At 45.7% G+C, this 12,027-nt stretch overlaps 1 protein-coding gene across 6 annotated transcripts in view; it reads left to right on the top strand.

Annotated features, from left to right (window-relative positions):
- cep78 (centrosomal protein 78) overlaps positions 1–12,027 on the top strand; it is a 137,656-nt gene that overhangs the window by 91,072 nt on the left and 34,557 nt on the right. For 4 of the 6 annotated variants that reach the window (XR_015078137.1, XM_085985763.1, XM_085985739.1 and 1 more), the window contains 2 exons: positions 2,399–2,528; positions 6,350–6,392. Coding sequence is in view for 5 of the 6 variants with exons in the window: in XM_085985763.1 (XP_085841889.1) it covers positions 2,399–2,528; positions 6,350–6,392 (173 nt within the window). In the remaining variant the exon portion in view is untranslated. The remainder of the gene's footprint in view (positions 1–2,398; positions 2,529–6,349; positions 6,393–12,027) is intronic. The other 2 variants (XM_085985780.1, XM_085985772.1) reach the window with 1 other exon arrangement.

The following is a 12,027-nucleotide window of genomic DNA, read 5'->3' as shown; positions in this document are numbered from 1 at the left end:
ATTTTCCTCCCTCATTGGAACAGCAATGTCCCGACTACAGTGCAGCAAAGTATCTAAGGTAGACCTACTGTGAACTCACTCCCTTACAACAGTAGCAAGGAACCACCTATCATTCATCTAGGTCAGAGGTTCTATTGTTTGCTACTGCATCTACTGTTCTGAAACTGAATTTTATTTGTTTGTCTCCTGCCTGGATGATAACTATCAGAGAGATAGTTAAGAGAGAACTCTGAATGTGCTTCAATACATGCACATGCAGAATGGTCTCCCAAAAGCTAGAAATTTAAATGTCCAGAGAATGGGTAGGTGAGAACCCCTGCTCTCTCAATATTTAATCAATGGCCAGGTAGGTTTGTAAAGTGTTCAGAGGGACCCACTGAGCAATTTGTACACCAGTTTTTTCATCACTCTGGATTTACACTCCTATGTGGTGTCAAACTGAAACGGTGTGAGATGACTGTCTCCAGAGAGCCTCACACCGCTTCACGCCAAAGTCCAGATTTATATAATTAGTTTAGCCTTCGTTTGAAGTGGAAATGGCTTCGCACCATCACTAAATTTACAGCGTAAATGGACTATCAAATAAGAACAGTGTTTTTTTAAGCTCGAGGTATATTGTATAATTGGCCACCAGAGGGTATTGCTAAGTATAGACAAGAAACTATTTTCCCTGCATTGAAGTATTCCAGCAACATAAGATTTGCCCAGTATAACCCTGATCATGAATTTAAATTGCATTTATTAATGTAAGAAATGTTACGAACGAGCATTACTCTTAAATAATTTGCTATGAATCGGGTACGGTCGCATAGTGGTTATTGTTACTGAACTAGTAATCCAGAGGCCTGGATTAATGATCCGGAGACATGAGTTCAAATCTCATCACGGCAGCTGGGGAATTTTAAATCGGTTAATTAAATAAATCTGGAATAAAAAGCTAGTATTGGTAATGGTGACCATGAAACTACTTTAGTTAAGGAAATCGCTATTCCTTCATCATTGCTGGGCCAAAATCCTGGAACTCCCTCCCTAACAGCACTGTGGGAGTTCCTTCACCTCACAGAGTGCATCGGTTCAAGAAGGCGGCTCACCACCAACTTCTCAAGGGCAAATAGGGGTGGGCAATAATTGCTGGCCTTGCCAGCGACGCCCACATCCCATGAACAAATTAAAAAAAATTATGAGTTACGTGTTTCTTTAGTTAAAATTATATATTAGATGAAGACTAATGGAGGGAAATATTTAAGTCATGGAAAATAATCCATATCAAAATTATGTGGTACAGGTAGACTATCCTTTATCCGAAAACCTTGGGACCAGCTGTGTTTCGGTTTTCGGAATTTTTCGGATTTCAGAAGGTTTTCATCTCCGTATCTGACAACAAACACTGTTGCTTAGCAACAGCTTGTAAACACTTGGGCCCTGCCTTGGAAGCCTCTGAAGCTGTTGCTAAGCTACAGAGACTCTTTCCACAGCCTGACTGTTTAAAAAAAATGCTAGGGAAAGAAAAAAAATGCTAGGGGAAGAAAAAAAACCTAACAAAACGGCTGCTGATTTCTGCCGTTAGATCGAGGTTTCCGGCTCCCCCTGCTCCGTATCTGAATTCCTTGACTTAGCGGGGGTCTGGGGCTCGACTGCCGCCGCCAGTTGTGGGAAAGCCGGATATTGGCTGACTCCTACACTAAGCTGGCCCGCAAATCAGGTCGGCGGGGGGTGGGGGGAAGAAAAGACTATTGGACGGGCCGCTGCAGCTATCGGACGGGCCGCTGTATTGTTGGGTTCACTCTCCCGGTACCTCCTTCACACTGCCTGGCTCGGCCTGTAATCTCCTACCCAGGAGGGAACTCTGTGACCCTCTGCCCTGCTCACAGGGAAAGGCAGAGCTCCCGGACCACTCCTGTCCTGTTTGGCGCCACTCGGGTCATGTCGTGCGCACGACTTGCGCTCCACGAAAAAACTTTCGGTTTTTAGAGGTTTTCGGAAGTGCGGATAAAGGATAGTCTACCTGTACTTCTATATTTCATGAGTACTGAGACACAAGGCGGAAGGTGCAGAGGAACAAAATGCTGAACACACTAACAAAGAATGGGCTTAAGGTTTCACTACATCTAGTGCACAGATTAAATCTTCCTCTAGATTAATAAAATTGTTCCTTTTTTCCTCTTTTGGAATGGAGTCAGAATGTAAGACCAAACCCAGTGATCTTGTGATCCTAGAATCGGGGCACAATGATCTAGGCCTATCTCCAATCTGTGTTCCCTTTGAGTTTACTTTTCCCATTGGGAGCACAGGATCGATGAATTGATTCATTTAAATCATTTCCCTACTGATGCTGTTTTGTTAGACACGCCTATAAAAGTAGTTGGGTTAATAGTAAATGTCTATTCTGCTGGTCTAGGTACAAGGAAATTTACAGAGAATGGTAAGAGGAATGCTCCTGTTTCTTCAGATTTTATCCCAGAACCACTGCCGCCGGGTGCAGAGGGGTATGTGCCATGGCGTGCTGCTGCACGTGCTAACCGATTCAGGTAACCTATTTTTTTCCTGAGTATTTATTTTTATGACTTTTATTTCTCCCTCGTATTGGGTCCTCCCAGAGGCATACCCTGAAATTCATCAGATTAGGTGACCTTTGATATGTCCAAGCACTCTTAGTGCTACGTTGTGGTGGGTAGGCTGTGGATAGTATTGAAGTGTGACCTGAACTGAGTTGTCATGGAAATTTGATTTTCCTCATCATCTTTTCTCTCTTCTCCTTTCGACCACCACCTCCACCCATCTGGGTCTTCTCCCTTCGACTGCCACCCCCACCCATCTGGGTCTTTTATAAAAAAAAAAAAAAAAAAAAAAAATTGTGCTCAGTGTGAAAAATATTATTGTTGGGACATGAAGCTCTTCCCATTTTGGGTAACCAGTATCAGCACCAAGCACACTTGGGTCACCCAATGCTCCACCCAAATTGCCAGACATCTAACAACAACTTGCATTTATATAGTGCCTTTAATGTAGAAAAATGTCCCGACACTTCACAGAAGCGTAATCAGACAAAAGTGGACACCAAGCTAAAAAAAGATATTAGGAAGGGTGATCAAATACTTGGTCAAACCGGTGAGTTTTAAGGAGGGCGTTAAAGGAGGGGAGAGCAGTGGAGAGACAAAGAGATTTAGGGAGACAATTCCAGGCCCTAGACGGCTGAAGGCACAGTCGCCAACAGTGGGGGGTTGGGGGTGGTGGGGGGGGGCGGGTGGGCGGAGCGGGGCGGAATACACAAGAGACCAGAGTTTGAGGAATGCCGAATTCTGCGGGTTGTTGTAGGGCTAGAGGAGGTTGCAGAGATAGGGACGGGTGAGGCCATGAAGGGATTGCAACATGAGGGTGAGAATTTTTATTTGGATGCATTAATGGTCAGGTAACCAATGTAGTCCACCGAGGACAAGGTTGACGGTTGAGTGGGGCTTGGTGCCGGATAGGATATAGGCAGCAGAGTTTTGAATGAGCTGAAGTTTACCGAGGTGGAGGAATGGAGGCCGGCCAGTAGAGCATTAGAATTGTCAATTCCGGAGGTAACAAAGACAGTCTGGTTAAACCTGAGATAGTGGCAAGGGAGGAGGATGGAATCAGTGGCAAGGGTACGGAGTTTGTGGTGAGGGCTGAAGACAATGGGAGTGATTTTGCCAGCCCTGGGGAGGCGGGTATGGAGGCGGGACTGCCGGGAAAATGGCAGAATTTGAGGGCAGGTGCCCAACCCGACTCATGCCATCTTGCCAGGAGGCGGGTAGCTGTCCCGCGCCGGGTCCCATCTCCTTGGAGGCGGGAAGGGATTAAAGCCTATTAATTGCCTGTTAACAGGTAGGTAACAGGCAGAAAATAGGATTATCCCCTTTTTGCCCTCAAGTGCGGGCTTCCCGAAGGTTCCAGAACCTGCCAGCGAGGCGAGTAAGGGGTCGGGGGGGGGGGGGGGGGTGCAAAAGTGTGCTGTGAAGGTAAGTAACCTGAGGTAAGTGCAAAGTGTTAGTAAAAGTGTACTTACCTTTGTTTCTCCCTGCAGGCTTCAGTCAGTGTCTATGCGGAGAGTCTCGGACCTCCGTGTTGCAGATGAGAGATGGCCGTTGTATTCTCAGATGCAACAACCATCTCATTTCTGTAAAAGAAAGAAGTTTGATGAGGTCTTGAATTCACAGCTTCACAGAGCTGTCGAACGATGACAATTCATCTGTCAAAAAATTTTGACAGATGAAATGTCATACGTTGACGTTCTCTGCAACAGGCTTTCCCTTAATTGACCTGCTAAGCCCGCTGGACGGGCTTAACCAGATCAATCAAGGGCAAATAGCGTGGGTTGGCCACAAATCGATGGCGGCATGACATCGACCCGCCAAGCAGCAGTCCCGCCTCCAACGCGCCCCCATTAACAAAATCGCCCCAGTGGCTTCAGTCTTCCAGTTCATTATCCGTGATTTAGTGCATGAACATGAAGTTGCTCTTTGCCTTTTGAAGTTGTACCAGTTTTTATTTATGTAGTCATGTTAGCAGAATTGAGGAATGTTTACTGCTGTTGCCTATTTTTCTTGGTAGCTTTTCAGATGCCCTCCTATTCTGAAGGCATTCACTTTCTGTTAGGGTATGATTCCACTGATACTTGTCACTCTCCAATACCTCATCCAAGTTTTCATGTATCAGTGTTGGAAGGTTGTTTGGCTACAAGGCACAGCACAGAATGCCTTTTATTGTTCTCACCTGATATCCACACACACAAACTTTGATTGGGAACCCTAATCAGTTTTCTCCTCTCTAACTGGACAACTTGTAACACCTCTGATGCTACTCTGGCTGGTTGCAGCTAATTCAGCATAGACTGGGAATCAGATCTGGAACTTTTCTGTCTATATGGCTCAGCTACTTACTGGATACTTACTAAGCCCTTGGGGGCGATTTTGCCAGCTCTGGGGAAGCGGGTTTGGAGGCGATACTGCCAGGAAAATGGCTGAATCTGGGGGCGGGTACCCATCCCGCCCCAACCCGCCTCCGTGCTAACTTCCCAGGAGGTGGGTACACGACCTGTGCCGGGTCCCGTCTCCTCGAGGCAGGAAGGAGATTACAGCCACTTAACTGCCTGTTAACAGGTAGTTAACAGGCAGTTAAGAGGATTATCCCCATTTTTCCAACAGAAGTGCGGGCTTCCTGACGTTGGGAAACATCGCCAGGGTCAGTGAGGCGAGCAGTGGGCCTGCGGGGCCGAAAAGTGCACTGTGGAGGTGAGTGATGGGTACAAGTGTGGAGAGGTAAGTATGTGAGGTGAGTGAAAAGTCTTAGAAAAAGTTTCCTTACCTTTGTTTCTTCCTGCAGGCTTCGATCGTTGGGGATCCGGAGGCTCCGGCATCTCCACGGCAGAGATGACAGAATGGCTGCTGCATTCTTTGATGCAAAAGCCATCTGCTTTCTGCTCAGGAAATAGGTTTGGTGAGCCTTGAGTACAAGAACTCACCAAACAACAGAGAATGTCAGTGTTTGACAGCTTCTCAAAGCTGTCAGACGATGATAATTCATCTTGACAGATGAAACGTCATACGCTGACGTTCTTTGTCACCGGCTTTTCTTTAATTGGCCTGCTAAGCCCAAGGTCAATCAAGGGAAAATAGTGTGGGTTGGCCTAACGTCGATGAAGGTGGGACTAAAACCCGACAAGCAGCAGTCCCGCCTCCAACGCGCCCCCATTGGCAAAATTACCCCCTTTGGTTGAGCTCTGTTTATTTCTTTTGCTATATTTATTAAAACTCAGAAAAACGTAATTTAACGTTTACTGAGTTGTGCTGTGTCCATGGTGACTTAGCAAGTTTTATTAAAATTGCAAGAGAAAAAATCTCCCCTGCCCTTTCCCCCTCTCTCAGTAAATTATTTTACATGGACAGTATCAATGACAGTTTTTCATTCAACTTAGTTCCTGGCCTGTGCTGAGTTAGCTGATCTCATCTGGGACACCGCTTAGGGATTTAAAGTTAGCCACAGCAGCTTGGGAGGGGATTGTTATCAAACGACTCCTGCAAATTGCGCACACCTCTGCACATCAGGTGAGAATGGTATCGGGCTTAATTTTGAGGTTATTGTAAGCGAATTGGCTGCTAACGTTTGCTCTCTAGATTTAGGTATGAAGAATTACTGCTGGGGTGAAGTACAGCTGGCTAACCAGTATCCATGGCTGGAAGAACTAGCAAGCATTGGTGTCTTCAGGAGAGATGGGGATGGTTTTTGTTATTGATGTAATTAATCTGAAAATTTGGTGTGGTAGGTTTGTTTGTCCATCTGCTTACATGATTGGTAATTGATAATTATTTTTTTTCATTGTTAACAGGGGTATGCATCTAGGCTCACCACTCCAAAATAGGGATGTTCAGGTAATGGCACAACAATAACTTATTCTGTATTCTGAAAAAATATTATAAAGTTGCTTGACTTCCTATTGTGTCTCGAACAATTATTTAAAATTCAGATCTTCAAAACCAACAGAATTAACCACAGCAAACAAGGCGTTGCAACACTCATGCAGGATGCTACTGAAACATGCATATTCTCATCATGAACATTTTATTTTACATGTCCAAAATATCAAAGTACCATTGGATCACAATGAGCAGCATTCTGAATAATTACTGCTTGATTTCAACAACAACTTGGATTTAAATAGTGCCTTTAATGTAGAAAAACGTCCCACAGCTCTTTACAGAGGCATAACGACAAATAGACACGGGGTCTAGACAGCTGAAGGTACAGCCACCAATGGTGGACAATGGAAGGAGGGGATGCAAAAGAGAAGTCAGAGGAACGGAAAATTCGGGGGATGGGAGCATTGTAAGGCTAGAGGAAATTACATAAATAGGGAGGGGTAAGGCCATGAAGGGATATAAACATAAGGATAAGAATTTTAAATTTGAGGCTTAGGTGGGGCTGAAAACCAATGTAGGTCAGCGAGTACAGGGTTGATGAGTGAGTTGGGCTTGATGTGTGATAGAATATGGGCAGCAGAGTTTTGGATGAGCTGGTTTACGGAGTGTGAAGGATGGGATGCAGCCCAGGACAACTTAGGAATAGTCCAGCCTGGAGGTGACAATTTCAGAGGCAGATGGACTGAAGTGGGTGATGTTATGGAGGTGGAAATAAGTGGACCTTGTAATGGGAAAGGATACGTGGTCGGAAATTCAGCTTGGGATTGAATAGAACTCTAAGGTTCTGCCTGAGACGGTGGCCAGGGAGGGGAATGGAATCGGTGGTGAAGGTACGGAGTTTGTGGTGGGGATTGAAGACGAAGGCATCAATCTTTCCAATGTTACGCTGGAGGAAATTGCAGCTCATCCAAGACTAGATGTCAGACAGGCTGTCTGTCAGAAACAGTGGAGATGCAGGGATTGAGACAGGTAGTGGAGAGATAGAACTGGGCGTCATCAGCATATGTGTAGAAGTTGACCCCATGTCTCTGGTTGAAGTTGTCCGAGGGCAACTTTTAGATAAGGAAGAGGATGTCATGTAGGGAAAGATCTTTGGAGAACTTTGGAGGTAATGGAGCAGCAGCAGAAAGAGAAGCCATTGCTTGATTGGATAAGTAAGAGTGGAACCAAGCGAGGGAAGTCCAACTGGAAAACAGGAAAGGCATTGGAGGACGATGGTGTAGTGGACCATGTTAAAGGCTGGAGAGAGGTCAAGGAGGGATAATACAGAGGATGTAATTTGTGACTTTGATTCAGGCCATTTCAGTGCTGTGGCAGGATGGAAACCTGATGAGCGATTCATACAGTGTTGCAGGAAAGATGGGCACCGATTTGAGAGGTGACAACATGTTTAAGGACTTGGGAGAGGAAAGGGAGATTGGTGATGAGGTGGTAGTTTGCAAGGATAGAAAGGTCAAGGATGGATTTTTTTGAGAGGGGCTGATGATGGTGGTTTTGAAAGGGAGTGGGGCAGTATTTGAAGAAAGGGAACTATTTACAATGTGAGCTAGCATGGGGGGGCCAAGAAAGGAAGTTGGGAGGTCCACAGTTTAGTGGAATAGGGTCAAGTGAGCAGGAATTGGGTCTCCTGTACAATAATTGGTTTAAATTAAGAGTCGGGATTAAAAACTAAACGTTCAAAAAGAGGGAGCTGATTGGTGAGTATCTGGTAAGTGTAAATACTTGGCTTTCTTAAAGTTTTAAGTTTATTCCAGCTAGGTTAGTAAATAGTCTGTTAATTAGAGGTATGGCAGGGCAGCTCACACCGTGGAATGCACATCCTGTGCCATGTGGGAAGTCCTGGACACCTCCCGTGGTCTGGACGACCACATGTGCAGGAAGTGTCGCCAGCTACAGCAGCTCGAGCATCGGGTTACGGAGCTTGAGCAGCGGCTGCAATCACTGCTGTGCATCCGCGAGGCTGAGAGCTACGTGGATAGCACGTTTTGGGAGGTGGTTACCCCGCAGCTTAAGAGTGTGCAGGCAGAGAGGGAATGGGTGACTGTCAGACAGAAGAGGAGGACCAGGCAGGTAGTGCAGGAGTCCCCTGAGTCCATCTTGCTCACCAACCAGTATTCGGTGCTGAGTACTGGTGAGGGCGATGGTTCCTCTGGGGAGTGCAACCAGAGCCAAGTCCGCAGCTCAGCTGCACAGGCGGGGAGGGTGAGCAATAGTGATGGGGGATTCAATAGTTAGGGGAGCAGACGGGCGTTTCTGCGGCCGCAGACGTGACTCCAGGATGGTATGTTGCCTCCCTGGTTCCAGGGTCAAGGATGTCCCTGAATGGCTGCAGGGTATTGTGAGGGGGAGGGTGAACAGCCAGAGGTCGTGGTCCATTTTGGTACTAACGACATAGGTAGGAAGAGGGATGAGGTCCTGCAGGCGGAGTTTAGGGAGCTAGGAAAGAGGTTAAAAAGCAGGACCTCAACCAGTGCCACGTGCTAGTGAGTACAGAAATAGGAAGATCGAGCAGATGAATGCGTGGCTGGAGAGATGGTGTAGGAGGGAGGGCTTTAGATTCCTGAGGAATTGGAACCTTTTCTGGGGGAGGTGGGACCTCTACAAGGATTGCACCTCAACGGGAACGGGACCAATATCCTCGTGGGAGGGTTTGCTAGTGCTGTTGAGGAGGGTTTAAACTAGCTTGACAGGGGGATGGAAACTTAAGTATAGAGTCAATAGGGAGGGAGGAAAAACTGGAATTGGAAAACAAAAACATAGAAAGTAAATTGGAAGGACAGAGGAATCAAGGGCTAGATAGTAGTCAACAAGGAGGTTTGGCTGTACTAAATGGTATATGGTATATACTTCAATGCAAGGAGTATAGCGATCAAGGCAGATGAGCTGAGGGCACAGGTAGATACTTGGGACTATGATATTATAGCTATTACAGAGACGTGGCTGAAAGAGGTGCAGGTATGGCAGTTCAACATTCCTGGTTACAGGATTTTCAGATGGGATAGAGAGGGAGGTAAAAAGGGAGGGGGGGTTGCAGCATTGATTAAAGAAACTATTACAGCTGTGAGTAGGGATGATATGTTGGAGGGATCATCAAACGAGGCCATATGGGTCGAACTGAAAAACAAAAAAGGGGCGATCACACTGCTGGGAGTGTACTACAGATCCCCAAACAGTGAGCGGGAGATAGAAGAATAAATATGTAGACAAATTTCTGAGAAGTGCAAAAACTATAGGGCAGTAATAGTAGGGGATTTCAACTACCCCAATATTAACTGGGATAAAATTAGTGTGAAGGGTATAGAGGGTGCGGAATTCCTAAAATGCATCCAGGAGAACTTTTTTAGCCAGTATGTAGCAAGCCCAACAAGGGAGGGGACGGTTCTGGACTTAGTTTTAGGGAATGAAGCTGGGCAGGTAGAAGGCATATCAGTGGGGGAGCATTTTGGTGCTAGTGACCATAATTCTGTTAGATTTAAGGTAGTTATGGAAAAGGACAAGGATAGACTAGGAATAAAAATTCTACATTGGGGAAAAGTAGATTTTGCTAAGCTCAGAGGGGATTTAGCCATAGTGGACTGGAAACAGCTACTTGAACGTAAATCAGTGTCAGAGCAGTGGGAGGCATTCAAGGAGGAGATCCGGAGGGTTCAGACCAAATATGTGCCCTTTAAGAAAAGAGGTGGGACTAACAAATCTAGAGTCCCCTGGATGTCTAGGGACATACAGGGTAGGATAAAGAAAAAAAAGGAGGCGTATGACAGATACTGAGGGCGAAATACTCCAGAATCTTTAGAGGAGTACAGAAAGTGCAGGGGTGCAATTAAAAAGGATATTAGGAAAGCCAAGAGAGAGCATGAAAAATTCTTGGCAAGTAAAATCAAGGAAAATCCAAAGATGTTTTATAAATATATTAAGAGTAAGAGGATAACTAAAGAAAGGGTAGGGCCTATTAGAGATCATAAGGGTAATCTGTGTGTGGAGGCGGGAGATGTCGGTAGGGTTCTTAATGAATACTTTGCGTCTGTTTTCACAAAGGAGGGGTGGAGCAGACATTGCTATTGGGGGAGGAGTGTGAAATATTAGATAAAATAAACATTAGATAAAGTAAACATAGCGAGAGAGGAAGTATTAAGGGGTTTAGCAGCTTTAAAAGTGGATCAATCCCCAGGCCCGGATGAAATGTATCCCAGGCTGTTAAGCGAAGCAAAAGAGGAAATAGCAGAGGCCCTGACCATCATTTTTCAATCCTCTCTGGCTTCAGGTGTGGTGCCGGAGGACTGCTAATGTGGTACCCTTGTTTAAAAAGGGAGAAAAGGATAGGCCAGTCAGCCTAACCTCGGTGGTGGGAAAATTATTGGAAAGAATTCTGAAGGACAGGATAAATCTTCATTTAGAAAGACACGGATTAATCAAGGATAGTCAGCACGGATTTGTGAAGGGAAGGCCGTGTCTGACAAACTTGATTTTGAGGAGGTAACGAGGAGGGTAGATGAGGGTAGTGCATTTGATGTAGTGTATATGGACTTTAGCAAGGCTTTTGATAAGGTTCCACATGACAGACTGGTCACGAAGTTAAAAGCCCATGGGTACCAGGGCAAAGTGTCAAGTCGGATTCAAAACTGGCTCGGAGATGGGAAGCAGAGGGGAATGGTTGATGGGTGTTTTTGTAACTGGAAGGCTGTTTCCAGTGGGGTTCCGCAGGGCTCAGTACTAGGTCCCTTGCTTTTTGTGGTATATATCAATGATCTAGACTTGAATATAGGGGGTATGGTTAAGAAATTTGCAAATGATACTAAAATTGGCTGTGTGGTTGAGACTGAAGAAGAAAGCTGTAGACTGCAGGAAGATATCAATAAATTGGTCAGGTGGGCAGAACAGTGGCAAATGGAATTCAATCCGGAGAAGTGTGAGGTAATGCATTTGGGGAGGGCTAACAAGGAAAAGGAATACACATTAAATGGTAGGGGACTGAGTAGTGTAGAGGAACAAAGGGACCTTGGATTGCATGTCCACAGATCCCTGAAGGTAGCAGGCCAGATCGATAAGGTGGTTAAGAAGGCATACGGAATGCTTTCCTTTATTAGCCATGGCATAGAATACAAGAGCAGGGGGGTTATGCTTCAACTGTATAAAACACTAGTTAGGCCTCAGCTAGAGTACTGCTGCAGTTCTGGTCACCACATTACAGGAAAGATGTGATTGCACTAGAGAGGGTACAGTGGAGATTTTCAAGGATGTTGCCGGGAGTAGATAATCTTAGCTATGAGGAAAGACTGGATAGGCTGGGTCTGTTTTCCTTGGAACAGAGGAGGCTGAAGGGAGACCTTATTGAGGTGTATAGATAAAGTGGATAGAAAGTACCTATTTCCCTTAGCAGAGGGGTCAAAAACCAGGGGGCACAGATTTAAAGTAATTGGTGGAAGGTTTTGAGGGGAAATTTCTTCACCCAGAGGGTTGTGGGGGTCTGGAACTCGCTGCCTGAAAGGGTGGTAGAGGTAGAAACCCTAACCACATTTAAAAAGGACTTGGATGTGCATTTGGGATGCTCTAACCTGCAGGGCTACGGACCAAGAGCTGGGAAGTGGGA

Source organism: Somniosus microcephalus, chromosome 1 (genome assembly GCF_052327205.1).
Source record: "Somniosus microcephalus isolate GS21.2 chromosome 1, FLI_Smic_1.0, whole genome shotgun sequence".
Classification (NCBI taxonomy): Eukaryota; Metazoa; Chordata; class Chondrichthyes; order Squaliformes; family Somniosidae; genus Somniosus; species Somniosus microcephalus.
This window is presented reverse-complemented; position numbering and strand designations above follow the sequence as displayed.